The sequence below is a fragment of the Crocodylus siamensis genome, chromosome 1 (genome assembly GCF_052110815.1).
Source record: "Crocodylus siamensis isolate JL-2025a chromosome 1, ASM5211081v1, whole genome shotgun sequence".
In the NCBI taxonomy this organism is placed as follows: Eukaryota; Metazoa; Chordata; order Crocodylia; family Crocodylidae; genus Crocodylus; species Crocodylus siamensis.
Window position 1 is genome coordinate 77,876,026 of NC_143395.1, and position 17,187 is coordinate 77,893,212.

Here is a 17,187-nt window from a genome sequence, read left to right on the forward strand (position 1 = left end):
GTCTATCTGATGAGATGTCTGAGCCTCCTTGTTCTGTACTGGGAAAAGGAGGAGAAAAGATTGGGCAAATTATGGGTAGGTTTGGAAGAGGAATTGTAAATCATTATGTTTATTGGCACATGAATATTACCTAGAAAATAAAATATAGGTCCAGGTCACAACATCTACAGTTTTAATTATATAAAAATCTCTACCAGGCAAGTTTTTCCAAGCATACTAAATGCAGAGATCTCTAACTTTCCCCAGCCATAGTCTGAATACAGATATGGGACTAGTAGGTACCTGAAAAGTCAGAAGCTGTGAGGCTATTTTATCACGACACCATTGTAAACTTACTTTAAAATTCAGAGTCGTATTCATATGAGGATAACAGTAAGGGCCTTGGATTCTGTTAGAACAATGTAGAAAGTAGTTCAAATTCAATAGACCTAAACAGAACTCCTTGATACTGGTTCCCATATGTTGAAACTAGTTGGAGGACCTCAACTGGTTTCATCATGACAGAGGGGCTGTTTCTTAGCCATGATCAGAACTGGGCAGGTCCTGACTTGCATGTATCATCATCTTCAGCCATTTGCCTGTATTGCAAAACTGGGAAATAGTTTTTCTAATGAGGATATGGTATCACCTACATAAATGCACACACATGCACCTGGGTACAGTTTTACTTTCTCTTCTTTTGGGGCTAGTGCAGCTTCATGTGCCCTCTGTACGTGTGATTAAATATTAATTAGGCTTCTAATATAAGCAAGTAGGTTCACAGGCCTGAGTGCCACATAAATAATGCATGGGGTACCCGAAGGCTCAGCCTGAAAAGCTGATTGGCCACCTTGGATTTGTATAATTATGAAGTTTCATTATTAACAGTGGAAGCAGTGGAGAGATTTGCCTAGCTTGAGGGACTTTGAAAGCATAAGCTGTCTCATTAGGGAAAAAGGGAATAAGGCATAATATGCAAACTTGATAGCAAAAAAAGGAATAAAAATTAAGCATAGCTCTTAAACAAGAGTAGTCTGTGTGTGTGTGTGTGTGTGTGTGTGTGTGTATAAATATATATATATATATATATATATATATAAAAATATATAAAAATATTTTTAAGTACATGGAAAAACTGAAATTCAAATATGAGAAGTCTCCACTGTAACTATTTTAACAATTTCCTTTTATTTGGAAGAGGTTTGCTTCAAAGCATTTGTTCTCAATATAAAACAATCTTTAATATTTTGTTGAAAAATCCACAGGTAGCTTAATGGGTTCTGCAAAGTGAGAGGTACGGAGGTGAGAAAGAATGAACAGAGTCCAGGGTTCTTGCTAGAATGTGTGTTGTGCATGCAATTAAATCTCAAGGTCAAACAATTTACAGACAATTACTTTTCTAACATCTCTAGAAATGCCTGCTTACACGTCTTTAATTTTAAATGATACTGATATTCCAATTCTCCCCAAAGGTTAATGCTGACTAAATCCAGCTGTGACCTGACACGATGCGACAGCACAGTGCCTAATTATCCTCTGGATAGTCATTTACTTTAAACCATTAAAGGAATAGGCTGAGAGGAAGATTTAGGACCCTGAAAAAATGTTAGCCTGACTTCTTTCTTCTTGAAGATGGGATGGGCTGAAAAATAAAAATAAAATCTTGCTAAATGTTAGCCATTTGCTTTGATGGCAGAAAATTGTTCATCCCACTCTGTTTTTTTACAGGTTAAATTGCTAACTAGTTCATTTTATCCATTGCCTACGGCTGGCGCTAAATGTCAGTGACAAATTTTGTACTTGTCTTGAAGAATGAATTAAGTTATGCACAAAAGCTATAGTGCTCTTTTTAAGATGAGTGAATTGCAGAGAAGAAAAAAAAGTTGCTCTTTTGAAAAAAGGATTATTTCGATTAAAGGCCTTTTCTATTGTAGTAGAAGACAGGTAGTGGTTTAAGATAATTCCAACAGTTACCTCCCACAGAGGCTGCAGTCCTTTACTAGAAATTTCTTTAAGAGCACTTGTGTCAGATTATATAGTGTGATTTTTATCATAATAACATTTGTGACAGTAAGGAAAAAACAATTACAGAAAACGGCAACTATTACTCATTAACTAAGATTAAACTGGTCCTCCTTCACTGAGGTCAGCATTCCATCACTATCACAAACCTTTATATGGGGTACTGCAGTAGCAATTAAAAAAAGAGAAGTATTCTCTGCCAAATGTTGATAAGAAAGAACAGTTTGTTCAGCATTTATATTTGGAAGACCTGGCACAGACTTCACAATCCATCTGGTTTTTAGCTGTCTGGCAATGGTGCTACCCCATCGTTTCTGAGTAAACAGAGTATCTAAGAATGAATGGTACCATCATACTGCTTGGAAGTTTAAACTGGTTTACTGATCACAGGCTTTTCCTGAGGAAGTTTAACATGTTCTTATTTTACTGGGCTGTATTTTCATGTGTATTACATCTGCTCATTAGAAAACCTAGAGAGACCTGGAAGTTAAGACTAGACTTTAAAAAGCAGAGTGTGACTCCTTAAAAAGTAAAATAACTGCACTATTATTCTCTTGTATTTACAATTTGAAATCTTGGCATTCTAGTCAAAGTGGAGTGGCAGTCATTTCAGTATTTTGGGCAATGTTACTACCTAGATGCCCTAGCTGAGATCAGGATACAGTTGTGCCTGGTGCTATACAGTTTGTGCCTTGAACTGCTTTTTGTTGTTGACACACCTTGATAGAAAATATTCAATCTCCAGTGTGTGTAAAAAAAAATCACTAATATCTGGTGTAGGGAATGACTGGATATATAATATATAGATTTCATAGATTTCATAGACATTTGGGCTGGAAGGGACCCCAGAGGATCATCGAGTCCAGCCCCCTGCCCCAGGGGCAGGAAGTCAGCAGGGATTGCAGGATCCCATCAAGATAAGTATCCAAATGTGTCTTGAAGGCGTTCAAAGTGGGCGCTTGAACTGCCTCAGGTGGCAGTCTGTTCCAAACCTTGGGGGCTCGGACAGTGAAGAAATTTTTTCTTATGTCCAGCCTGAACCAGTCACAGTGGAGTTTGTGACTGTTCAATCTTGTCATCCCTTGGGGTGCTCTGGTAAACAGACATTCCCCCAGATCCTGATGAGCACCCCTGATAAACTTATAGGTGGCCACCAGATAACCCCTGAGCCTGTGCTGTTCCAGGCTGAATAGCCCCATTGCGCTCAGCTTCTCATCATAAGGTCTGTTTTCCTGATCTCTGACCGTGCGTGTGGCTCTTCTCTGAACTCTCTCAAGCTTCTCCATATCCTTTCTAATTTGCAGAGCCCAAAATTGAATGCAGTACTCCAGCTGCGGTCTCACCAAGGCCAAGTACAGCAGGAGAATGACGTCTGGGGATCTGCTTGAGAAGCATACATGGATGCAAGCCAGCGTTTTGCTTGCTTTACTAGCTGCAGCATCACACTGAGGGCTCATGCTCATCTTGTGGTCAATCATGACCTCCAAGTCCCTTTCATCTGTAGTGCTAACAAGTGTAGCACTACTGAGCCCATAAGCATGGTGCAGGTTTTTCCTCCCAAGGAACCTTGCATTTTTTGGTGTTGAACACCATCAGGTTCTTGTCCGCCCATTTCATGAGTCTGTCCAGATCTTCCTGGATCACCCTCCTGTGCTCAGGTGCAGATGCATTACCCCAGAGTTTGGTTTCATTGGCAAACTTGGCCAGTGCGCTTCTGACACCAATGTCCACACCATTGATGTAGATGTTAAACAGTATAGGCCCTAGGACAGAGCTTTGTGTGACCTGACTGGTCACAGTGCACCAAGACAATTGGCTCCCATCGACCACCACCCTCTGGGTCCTACTGCAGAGCCAGTTCCCCAGCCAGTGGATCATGGTGATGTCAAGGCCGCAGTTAGCTAGTTTAACCAAGAGGTGATCGTGGGATACCAGATCAAAAGTTTTTTTTGAAGTTGAGGCATATGACGTCAATCTCTTCCGCCTTTGTCCAGGTGATAAGTCACCTGGTCATAAAAGGAAATGAGATTGGTCAAGCAAGACCTATGCATGACAAACCTGTGCTGGGTATCCCTCAGGATATTGCCTTCAGCTAGTCTGTTAAGGATAGCCTCCTTAATAATCTTTTCCAAGACCTTCCCCAAGATAGAGGTCAGGCTGATGGGCCTGTAGTTTGCCGGATCTACTTTCCTCCCTTTCTTGAAGACAGGCACAACGCTGGCCCTCTTCCAATCATCAGGAACTTCACCAGAGCGCCAAGAACTCTCAAAGATCCATGCCAGGAACTAAGCTATGATGCTCACCAGCTCTCTGAGTACCCTTAGGTGTAACCCACAGGGCCGGCTGACTTGAAGGTATCCAGCCTGTCGAGGTGTTCCTTCACAAGGTCAGCTTTGATGGAGGGCAAGGAATCTCCCTCACCTCGGCCTCCCTGACCCATAGTGGGCAGAGCCGTCCCATGGGGCTGATGGAAAACTGACGCAAAATACCCATTTAGCAAGTTTGCTTTTTCCTGGGTGTCAGCTGTCAGTTGCCCCATCTGGTTTAGCAGGGGTCCAGTATTACCCTTGCTTTTCCTCCGGCTCCCCACATATCTAAAAAATGACTTTTTGTTTTCCTTAATATTTGTAGCTAGCTGGAGTTCCATTGCAGCCTTGGCTTTCCTGATTTGCTCTCTGCAAGTCTGGACTAAAGCAGAATATTCCTCCTTGGTGGCGGTTCCAGTCCTCCATCCTTTATAGGTCTTCCTTTTACGTTGTAGGAAGTCCACCAGTTCCCTGGAGAGCCAAAGGTGCTGCTGTGCCCTTTTGCTGCCTTTCCTCTGAGATGGGATGGACTTTGCTTGCGCATCCAGGATTGCTCCCTTGAGGAGCATCCATGCGTCCTGAACTCCCCTCTCCATTGGGTTGTGGCCTTTTGGAGCCTTTCTGACAAGCCTCCTTCGCTTGTCAAAGTCAGCTTTCCTGAAGTTGAGGACTTCTGTACAACTGACTGACTTGCCAGCTTTATGGCAGATGGTGAAGGTGATCAGTTCATGATCACTGTCACCCAGCTTCCCTTCGATTGTTAGGTTGCCAATTCGGTCATCCCCAGTTGCCTCATGTAGAAGGATGAGGTAAATGAAGCTTTCTTCAAATGGCTAGCAGAAGTTTCCCAATCACAGATTCTCATTCAGTCACCATGATGTCTGCTGGGAGGGCAATACAGCAGTGCAGACAATGCAGGAAGTTCTTGGAGAGTGGTGAGAACAACTTCCTGGTACCAGTGTTGGAGAAGCCAAATAGGGGCCATGCTCTTCTTGACTTGCTGCTAACATACACATACAGGGAAGAATTGTTGGGGAATGTAGAAGTGGGTGGCAACTGAAGCAGCAGTGATCCCAAGATGATTGAGTTCAGGATACTGAGGGAAGGAAGGAAGGAGAGCAGCAGAGTAAGGATCCTGGACTTCAGAAAAGCAGACTTTGACTTACTCAGGGAATTGATGGGCAGGATCCCCTGGGAGGTGATTCTGAGGGGGAAAGGAGTCCAGGAGAGCTGGTTGTACTTTAAATAAAGCTTACTGAGGGCACAGGAATGAACCATCCCAATGAGCATGAAGACTGGCAGATATGACAGAAGGCCAGTTTGGTTTAGCAGGGAACTCTTCAGTGAGTTAAAACACAAAAAGGAAGCTTACAATAAATGGAAACATGGACAAATGACTAGGGAGGAGTATAAGACTATAGCTTGGGTATGCCAAGATGAAATTAGGAAGGCCAAAGTGCAATTGGATCTTGAAGAAAGGGAAGAGGGAGGATTCAGAGAACTAATGACTGGTCAGCCTTACCTCAGTCCCTGGAAAAATCATGGAAAAGGTCTTTAAGGAATCCATTTCTCATACCTAAGCACTTGGAGAAGGATAAGATGATTAGGAACAGCCAGCATAGGTTCACCAAGGGCAAGTCATGCACCATTAACCTGATTGTCTTCTGTGATGAGATGACTGGCTCTGTGGATTCAGGGAGAACAAGTGGATGCCATATACCTTAACTTTAGCAAAGCTTTTGATTTGGTCTCCCACAACATTTTTTGCAAGCAAGCTGAAGAAGTATGGGTTGGATGAACAGAATGTAAGGGGGATAGAAAACTGGCTGGATTATCAGGCTCAAAGGATTGTAATCAATGGTTCAATGTCTAGTTGGCAGCCAGTATCAAGTGGAATGCCCCAGGGGTCAGCCCTTGGGCCAGTTTTATTCAGTAACTTCATTAACAAACTTGAAGATGGAATGGAGTGCGCCCTCAGCAAGTTTGCAGTGGCCAGACACTAAGCTGAAGGGAGTAGTAGATAGACTGGAGGGCGGGGCTAGGATTTAGAGAGAACTTGAGAGATTGGAGGGGTGGACCAGAAGAAATCTCATGAGGTTCAATAAGGGGAAGTGCAAAGTCCCACACTTAGGATGGAACAGTCCCATGCATTTGTACAGGCTGGGCACTGATTGGCTAAGCAGCAGTTCTGCAGAAAAGGACCTGGGGGTTCCTGTGGCCAGTAAGCTGAATATGAGCCAACAGTGTGCCTTTGCTGCAAAGAAAGCTGTTGGCATACTGGGCTGCATTAGTTGGAGCGTTGCCAGTAGATCAAGGGAAGTGATTATTTTTCTCTATTCAGCACTGGTGAGGCTATATCTGGCATCCTGTTTCCAGTTTTGGGCCCCCAACTACACAAAGAATGTGCAGATGTTGGAGAGAGTCCAACAGAGGGCAATGAAAATGGTTAGGAGGGTTGCACGTGACTTATGAGGAAAGGCTGAGGGACCTGGGCTTATTTAGTTTGTAGAAGAGAAGAGAAGACCGAGGGGGGATTTGATAGCAGCCTTCAACTACTTGAAGAGAGGATGGAGCTAAAGTGTTCTTAGTGGTAGCAGATAACAGAACAAAGAGCAATGGTCTCAAGTTGCAGCAGGGGAAGTTTAGGTTAGATATCAGGAAGAACTTTCTCACTAGTAGTCGGGTAGTAAAACAATGGAACAAGGTACCCAAAAGGTTGTAGAATCTCCATCCTTGGAGGTTTTTAAGACCCAGGTAGACAAAGCATTGGCTGGGATGATGAAGTTGGGGATGGTCCTGCTTTGAGCAGAGGGATAGGAGGACAGGAGGACTAGGACTAGAGGACAGGAGGACTACATGACCTCCTGAGTGCCCTTCCAAACCTAGTTTTGTATGATTCCATGATTCTATGATAAATGCACTTCTAGCATCCCCTAATGGGACGTTGTTAATTTCAAGATCTAGTGATTAATTGTATGTTAGAACCCTAGTATCTATAATTATTTCTGTTGTTTAAGCCATCCCATAAGCGGAAGATGCTTTCTTTTGCAAGAGGTGGTTGTTGAAGAAGACTGGATAAGATTTTTATAGTCTTTCCAGTGAACATGTGAGCATGTGACATTTTGGCTCTATGAAGAAATTGGGTTTTCTTTACCCACTTTTCTTCGTCTCTATCAGTTCTGGTCAGCTTGATTGCACTTGAAGAATTCAGCTCTCACTTCAGTACATGAAAAGAGCCTTTCATATTTCTTAGACAGTGTAACTGTGATTGATTTATTAGCAGATGATGTTAAGTGAAAAAAGCAATGATTAAAATATCTTTTATGTTATATGGCATATTTACTGTAGCTCATGTAAGTTGTACAACTATTTCTCTGCCACTGTGTTTTATTATTTTATTTTTAGTATATCAAGGATAAATAATGAAGTTTCCTTAATAAAGGAATTTAGTCTTTTACTGTAGATGTAATGAAGTAAATATTGAAATGATTTTCTGTTTTAAATAGCAGTACATCACACCCTGAATGGCCTGTCTGCTATTTTTGATATCTTGTATTCATTGTATCTTACAGGTTCATAGATTGTAAGGCAAAAGGGCCAATAGTTAATCTGGTTGAAATTTCTATGTATCACAGGCCACAGGAATCCCTGTATTATGACTTTAGTAAGACCAAAGCCTTCTGGTTACCAGGAAAATGCTGTTATGTGCTACAGGCAAAAAACTGGGGAAACCATGATATCAATGCGCAAGCCACTGAAATGGCAGAGGGATGATTGGTTGAAAGATGCTCCGATTGTCCTAGGAGTTGATCCTAGGCCTCTTTGCAGAAGAAACCAAATTCTTTTTAATATTTCTGTCAATCTGATGTGAAGAAACTACTAAGTCTATTAAACAATTTGACTCTGAGCTTTGGTAAAGGACATCCAGGAATCTAAAAGTAATGCTCTAAGCATAGAGAAATTGAGCCACTGCAGAAAGAGTTCTGACTCTGTGGCCAATCCCTGATTCTACAAAAGGTGAAGAAATGCAGAATGTAGTCATCTGTGGAACAAGGGGAGGGGAGGATTCCTTGTGGATGTTTGCAAGTGATTGTATAAGTCATGAAATATGAAACTTGATTATAATTATTTTCTTAAGGAAGAGTTACAAGTGTCATGAGGAATCATGAAGAAAGGGGTGAACAAGAGGATTCACAGACTCCTAGACCAGGATCTCTTGCTCGTACAAGATGAAGAATTTATCCCAGAAATTAGACAGAATCATGGCTTTTAGGGGAAAATATTTAATTGAGTGTCAAAGGGTAAAAACAGACATTGGCTTTGTTGTGGTATCAGTTGTGCTGGGATATGTCTTGGCACAACTAATCTGACTGATTAGCAGAAATAGACATTGCCAGGGTTGCTGTCCCATAGGGTTAGGCCCCTGCCACTCCTGGGTCTTCAGGGGCCTGATACTGTGGGACAAAGGCCCCTTTAAGTGGGGGCAGATATGTGCTCCAGAAATCCCTCTGCAAGGGATTTCTGAAGCCCATGTTTCATGTTGCTGCACCTTGACCTGCAGTGTGCGTCTGCAAATGGGATTCCCCCAGTCCCCCTTTGTCCGGACATGGGAGTGTGAAACATGTCCCAGGGCCTGCCATACACAAACAGAAGAGATGTCCTCTCCTATAAGGTGTCACAAACTGTGACTAGGATTAATTGTGCAAACATTTTTGGGTAAGTGGAACATTATAAGAGGCAAGAACATCTGTTTGATTGCAGCATGTGCTGCCATAAAAGCTTTTATGGTGGCATAAGGGTGACATCTGTCTGCCCCCAAACGCTCTAATCAATGGTGAATCCACAACCTCCTTTGGTAGGCTGTTGCAATATTTATTGCCCTCAATGCATCTTCTTTCAAGACTGAACTTGATTAACTTCAGCTTCGATTGCCCCCTGTTATGCCTTTGTCTAAAGGCTATCATGCATCTTTCCCACACACAGAGGTCTCAACAAAACTATGTATGGCAGCAAGATTTTTCCACAATTCTTGGTACACACCTTTGTAGACATCCAAGGAAGAGATCATTAGCTCTGTTTGCCACAAGATTGAATTGAGAGGTCATATTATTTATGATAACCTTATGTCTTTCCTGAATTATTGCCTTCTGAGGTCATGTCCCATCCTATGTATATAGCCTGCATTTTCTGTTTTCAGATGTACTACTTTGCATTTGATTGTATGTATTAAAGCACATTTTATTAGACTGACTGTTAACTGGTGATTCACATCACTCAGTAATATATTCTCTTCATTTTCTGTTATCCTACCAATCTTTGTATCATCCTAACCAGTAAAAAATAGTGTCTAAGTCACTGATAAAAAATTAAATGTTGTTGGACCAAGGATAAATCTTTGGTGGACCCTGCTTAAAACAGTTCTACTCATTGAATAAGTTACCATTAACAACTGCATTTTGAGATATGTCAGCTGGCTCCTTTTTTAATCCATCTAATGTGTGCCCTGTTAATTCTATCTAATTCAGGCTTTTAAATCAAAATGTCATATGGCACTAAGTCAAATGTCTTGAAGGAATCTAAGTATAGTATATCAGTTTTGTTGCCTTTATCAGCTAGACCTATGATCGGGTCAGAAAAACTCCAAAAATATATATAAAAAACAGTTTTTCCATGAAAACCATAACAACAGGCATTAATGGTACTTTTTAGTCTCTAATTTGTTGTTAATGTCATCCTGAATTAATCAGTTTACTATCTAACCTTGGATCAATGTCAGACTAACCAGTCTATAGTTCTGGGTTATTCCTTTTCATCCTTTTAAATATTTGAACAGTCCTCTGGTTCTTTGGAATTTTTCCAATTTTCTGAGATTTCTTTCAAATTAACATTAATGATTCAGAATGCTTCTCAGCTAGCTCTTTTAAGACTCTTGCATGTAAATGATCTGGCCGGTTAATTTGAAAATATTTTCTTTTGGCAGATGCTGCCTCACACCTTCCTTTATCTCATTCATGACATTATATGGGATTGATCATCCTTATTTCCAGTACAAAACAGAAATATCAGTTGAATATTTCTGCCTTTTAATATCACTGTTTTCTATTTTACCATTTGAAGTGTACCTAAGCCTGTTCTAAAGGTTCGTTCTCGTTCTAAGCATGTATATATTAATGGCTTTAATCCTATTGATCACAAACTTATCTTTGATTCCTTTAGCTTTCCTTATCTATTGACTACATGTTTTAATTTGTTAATTTATAATCATTCCATGTTACTTCCCTGCCCTTCTTTTTTGTATGATTTTTTTTGTATATTTTACAGTTTCTTCTGCCACTCTTAACTACAATGTCCTCTTACCCAGAATAACTTTGTGATTATGAAATCATGGCTTTTTAGGCATCCAGTAGGTGACCAAACTGCAGAATAGGTGCCACAAGTGGCATAGGCAGCCTGTGTGTGTGGCATGATGCAGATTGGCAGAGGATAGGAAGTATGATGGAAGATAGAGCAGGGAGCAGAAAGCAGAGCAGTAGATTAGGCAACGGAGAGGGATTAGAGTGGCACCCAGGGAGGGTGCAGGGCTACTTTGTGGCACACATGCCGTCCCCCACTGTAATAGCATATCCTTACTAACACTATTTTAAATTTCATATAATTTAAATGAAATGTATGTTTCCCATTAGTTATGCTAAAAATTGCTTTAAGAGTTGGCAAATGTATCCTTTTCCAGTCATTTCTGATTTGCACCGTATTCTACATGCAAAAGTACATTGTGATCATGTGATTGTAAGTGGTGTCTAGGAATCTGTTTGCTTCTTTCACTGTTACAAGGAGGTCCAGTATTGCATCACCTCATGGATCCTGTGTTAAAAAGCAATTGTCTATTATGTTTTGGAATTCTAAAGACGTTTAGTTGCTGACTGTATATGTACAACTGTGTATTATAAAGCTACATTTCAAAATATCTTCTATTGTCTTTATATAGGCAATGGGAGATATTATTTAGTAAACTGTGTGCATTCAGATGTGCCGAATATTATGCCCAATCCCTGTAGACTAATCTTCCCATTTTAATAGAATTTAATTTTTTTTATTTCTAGAAAAAAACCTGAATAACTCAACATTGTAAAAGTGGGGCGGGGGGTCCAATATCTTAATCACTGGTTCTCTTGGAACTATCTCTTTTAGCAAAAAATGTGGTTGTTTTAAATAGAATTCCTATAGAAACTTTTACCGATTATGGTTCTGAGATAAACTTAAGATGAAGCATACATTTTCTGCCAACTTCAGGAAACATTCCTACTCCCCCTGTTGCACACTGGCTTAGGATCTGTTTATCAACATAACGTGTGCTGAAAATCTTTGTAATGGTATATAGGGGAGAAAACTCCATCCATCCTGTGGCTTTGAGAAGTCAGGGTGAACAACTTGCTTATATTTTTTGGATGTGACTGCCCTGAGAACAAAAAAAGTTGCTGCTCCTGTAATTTCTGAGTTAATGTTGGTGGTGATGCTTTCAACTAAGTTTTGCTTATACCTGCCATTCAGTACTCTTAGACTGTAGATGATACCTTACACTTATTCTGCTCTGTTAAACCCAAATGATCCCAAAACACTTTGACTAATTTAATATCTAGTGTTGCTGTAATCATTTACAGCTAGTACTATATTCCACGACCACTCTGACTGAATATAATTACTCATGGGGTAAGGCTTTGCTCAGTATGAGTCATCCTTATAAACAGCACCAAGAGAACAACATTAAAATCCAAATCACTCTTGGAGGAAATATGGAAGCCATTTAGCATGGCCCCAGACAATGAATATGGAGGACAGGAAATGAAGGATAAATAATCTTAAGACTGTACATGGAATTAAGTAAGGGAATGCAATTATTTGACATGGGATTTAGCTAGGTGCTTAGGGTTAACACCTCTAATCTTGCCATAGGATCTTTTATGTCTACAAGTTATCAGAGTTCTCAGATTTGCATGTCTCTAATAGAACCCTTTTGAGTCCCTAGGTAGCATGTAATCCCCCCTCCAACTTTCCTTCCAACCTCTATTGAATCAAAGCAAAAGTACTTGATAAGGGTCTAGAAAGGGTTAGAGCATCACTGATTTTTTTTCTTCCCTTTCTGGGAATATTTTACCTATCAACGATGGGTTAATAGCATATTCCTGTATAAGGAATGCAGGAGGTAATAACGTAACTCAGCATGCAGTAGAAGGGAGATCTGTGCCCTCAGTGCTCCTGCTGCCTACCCATGATGGCATACCTAGCACTAAGGGGCAGTATCCACTGTGTTAACAGCAAGCACAGACTTCCTTTAGATGAACATACCTAACAGGCACATTTGTGACAAGATTTCAGCTTGTTTAAAAATGACTGTAGGAAAGAACAAAGAGCCCATGCTGTTTGCTTTAAAAGAATTGGTCTTCTTGCTATGTATAATCCAGCAACCTTTCCCTGTTAAGAATTCTGTAGTATTTTTTCTTGAAATAGTATTTACATTAATACTCTTTATATTTTTAACACCATGCAACTTACAAGATATGCAGCCACAGCTAAAATAAGGCTGATTGATGATGATGTTACATTAAATATCAATTAGATGAAAATAATTGGGCTTTGACCAAAACTTGCTTAATCCTTTCCATAGCTAGACTGACAAAATTCTGATGTGTAGCCAAACTGTGTGATTCAGGTTTCCCTAACAGGGTAATAATAAACCCAACAAAACATTCTCTGTTAGGGGCATTTTAACACAGGAGGCTGCCCTGTTCTTTTTCACAGTGAGAATTCCTGACACCACTCAATAATTTCTCATTGAGCAGTGTCAGGAATTGAGCGGTGTCATTTTCAGATTCTTTCTTTTTCACCTATCCATCTCAAAGCAGTATGTAAGGGCTAGATGCAATCATTATTTATTCCATGACAAATAATTTGGCTATAGTAAAGAAACAAGTAAGAAACATTAACATTCTAAATATACAAACTTAGTTAAGTTAAGCCAACTTGCCTTAAAACCAGTCTCCTCTTATTTTTTCTCCCAGTAAGTTCCCTTGCCTGGATTTTTTCGCTCAGAGGGTTTTCAGTTCTGGTCCAGCTTCTCTTCTGTGGGTGATTATCAATATCAGGATGATATCAGGATATCTTCAGTTTCCATGTAACACTTGATCCAGCCCTGTTGCTCTCTGGACAGTTCCATTCAGATCTAAATATCCTCTCTTGACTAATTTTTCTCAGAAAGATTCTGGATCTGGTTTAGCTTATCTTTTATGGCTCACCTAAGTTTAGTCTTGCTTTTTGGAGAAAACAGTCTGGTAGTGTTCTTGTTATAACAGTTCTGTTTTGATCTGCTTTTTCCTTTCTGGGCAATCTTGGTCGTCCTTTCTGGCCTGCCATTTAGGTTGTCTACAGGAGTATTTCATCTGAAGTTCAGTACATTTTCCATGAGTTGATTAGGCAAGAAAGGCTTACATCAATCCATTTATAGGTAGTTCTCTTTTATGATCTTGATTTAGAAGAACTCTGTCTCCTTGTCCCTTAAATTCTGGTGATTATAATATGTAACAAAAAAATATAAGTGATCCATTTGTGATGAACTGTTCCGCTCCTTGGAGGACTCATCTACTCAAGGATAAAGCTCATCTATGAAGAAGATAGAGCTTCCCCCAGGATGGTTGGAGCTTTCTCAAAGGATGGTTGGGATCTATAGAAAAAACTCCTATAAGAGCTGAAAACCACTAACCCCATTGCTTTGTGTTCCAAGTACTGGTATACTTCTTCAACCTTGCTCTCACCAGTATAACTACCCAGCAGCATGTACCTTCAAAAAAAACCCAAAACACTACATTGCGCACACAGTTCTTCCCTGAGGAGAGGATGAGCGTGAACAAACCACTTGAAACAGATGTTAGTCAGTCACATTACAAAATATTCAACTGGAAGATGCTCAGATACAAAAACATACTTTTATATACCATTTGCACTGGCCTTTCCAGGGCAGATTAAACTCAAAGTAACCTGTTTAAAGTTTTTTTTAAAATTAACCATTCTGTTAAAAACCCCAGCTTTTACAGAACTTCATGGTTGTGCTTACACAGATGACAAAGTTGTTGTTTTTATTTCCCTTGGGGGTGGTACCAACATTTTGGACCTTTCCTTTTTTTTTTATGGAGCCTTTAATTGGGCATAGGAGCATTTTTTTCCCTTAGGGGATGGCTCTTTCTTTGATGGCTGAGGAGGAAATAGAAATTGTATTTTTCACTAAGATCTCTTCTAGTCGTTGCATCTGATTTATTTACATTCTGTGCTGCAGAGAAGAGGATGGCATTTTTATTTTTATTTTTTTTGGTTTTCATTCGGCAAAATGATAATGTGCTTGTGCAGAACCCATTGCTGGCATCTGAACTGTTGTCTGTGTGTGACACCAGGAGCTGTGTTTCTGCCTGGACCCCTTCACAATAGGACAGCATACAATATTTTAATGAAGATTTTTAAAAACCCCTATATATACCTGGTTTTCAAGAATGTTTTTGGTATTTTGTTACATAATTCTACAGTACACCATGGATGCTTGCACACATTAAAATAAGCATCAGCTGATTTGTATTGTGGTTTTTCCATTTTGTCTTTGTGATTCCAACTTTGCAGAAACATTGTGGGGGGGATGCTGACTTCCCTTTTTGTTGTTTGAAATTCTCTGCAAATAGCTTGGAAATGGTATGTTCAGATGCTTTTGGCAGAGATTCCTAAGGGGAGCAAAACCTGTATAAATGCAAGAACAAAGTCAGATTAGTTTAATTTGGCTTTTTAAAACACTGTCTTGGCACTTGAAATGTTCTGACACTAAGGGCATTGCATAAATAGAAACTGCATTATGCTATGGTGTTTACCAAAACCCTCCTCACCTAGTCCACCACCCCTATAAATCCATTGAAGGTTTTATTATTCAGGGGTGGGAGGTGGGCAGAATGGAGTGAAAGCTACAGAATGATTTAACACTGTGGGAACTTAATCAATAAGACTGTTGCAGAGAGCTCCCAGGAAAGAGTGTTGTTTTCCATCCAGATGATAATGAGGCAGACTAGCAGCAACCTCTGGAGGAGGAGTGCTGGAGCAGCGATTCTGTGGTGCAGCTTTGCAAGTTGCTAATTAATAGTTTTGAGGCCAGGGAGACACCTTTTGGCCCCTCTGACACTTGCAGGCTTTTCTGTGGCTTGTTCCACATGTCTCTTCCACCATCAGGGTCACCCTAAGCTGGATTAGATTCTGACAAGTTTAACTGGATAGGACGTATGCAGATTTAAATATCTATCCTGGCTAAAAACGTAGCTTCTTTTATAGTAGTTTCCCTATGTTCCTGGCATTATCTAGCTAGTATATGTTTGCATTATTAATGTACTAGTCATGCTTTCCAGTATCATGTTACGGAGTTGTGATTTATATTGTGTTGTAACAAATATGGGAATGAATCTTTAGTACATTTTTAAAAATAGGAGTACTTTTTACTGCTTTTTTTCTCTTCTTGCACAAATAGGCCAAATAACTGTATAACCATGAGTAACATTTGCAGATGTTCAGTTTGAGACACTTATGAAGGGAAGCAAATCTCATGTCTGCAGGAGATAGGGAAAGACTGCTTTATGTACAGCACTATGTACAGCACTGAACCTGCACTACAGTCTAAATTCCTTATTTGAGTTTGTAGCATTAGTACTGTTGGCTCTTAGATGGAACTGGAGTCTGGTGTGATATGACAAGACCTAACTTAAGATTTGACTTCTCTATATGAAGTTATATTTAATACTTGCATTTCTCTGGACTCCATTAGCACCTCCCAGTCTTCAACACATTGATCCTCAAGTTTCTTTGTAATGTATTGTCCCTTTTTTCAGATGGAGAACTGAGTGAAAAACAGATTAAGGGTATGGACAAACATGTATTTTACCTACTTTAAAGGGGGTAGGGGAGTTGCTGCTTGGGAGCACACATCAGCTATTATAATCTAACTGTCATGTCCTCATGATCCTATAGCGTACAGGAGAGGCCCAGCCTGGCCAGCATGCACAGCTTCCAGGTGGGGCCATTGCTCGGCTTCCCCAGCCTCCAGCAGCTCCTTCTCCTGCCCCTGCTGCAAGACTTGCTCCAGGCAGCAGGTAGGGAAACAGTGGAGGGTGGGCAGGTAGGGATGCTGTGTAGGGCTGGGGCTGGCAGGAGTGCAGAGCCCATGTCCCATGCCCAGGGTGGTGGTGGGAGCATGGAGCTCAGGTGAGTTGGGTGTGGGTGCTTGGGGTTTGTGAGGTGTGAGGGAGGATGGATGGGCGTGGGGACCCCCACATGCCTCCTGCATGGGGTACAGTCCCCATCACCGGCAGGAGCAGGCAGCAGACCCTTGGGATGCTCATGGCTCATACAGGCAGAGCCCCAGTCAGTTGTAGGAGCTGCACACGGCAGCAAGGAGCAGAGCCAAGCCAGCCCACCTCCATCACACAGGGTGAAGCTCTCAGCGCTTGCCCGCCACTTGGGGGGGAACCCCATGCAATGGAGCTGGCTGCCTTCCTTGCCCCCTGCTACCACAGATACAGATGCTAGGACACTGCTGGGAAGCAGGAAACGGGGCTCCCCTCCACTCCTGGTGGAGTCCCAAGATCTGCACTTGGTGGCACAGAGTGGGGCCAGTCCATTGCTCAGGGCTTCCCTCTGGTGGCACATGAGTCCTAGGAGCTGCATGTGAGTTGGGGAGAGCCTGGCACCATATAGGTGGGCTTACCTGGTTCTGCTCCTTGCCACCATGTGGCTGGAGCCATGCACTGTTGTGTGGCTCTGCCTGCATGGACGATGAGCACCCTGAAGGCCTGCCACCTGCTGCTGC

The 17,187-nt window shown here is 41.2% G+C and overlaps 1 protein-coding gene across 1 annotated transcript in view; it reads left to right on the plus strand.

The window, feature by feature from the left end:
• Positions 1–17,187, plus strand: part of LOC149872951 (uncharacterized) — a 550,350-nt gene that overhangs the window by 122,129 nt on the left and 411,034 nt on the right. The window contains exons 4-5 of the mRNA XM_090037132.1: positions 16,211–16,240; positions 16,350–16,471. Of these exons, the coding sequence (XP_089893258.1) occupies positions 16,211–16,240; positions 16,350–16,471 (152 nt within the window). The remainder of the gene's footprint in view (positions 1–16,210; positions 16,241–16,349; positions 16,472–17,187) is intronic.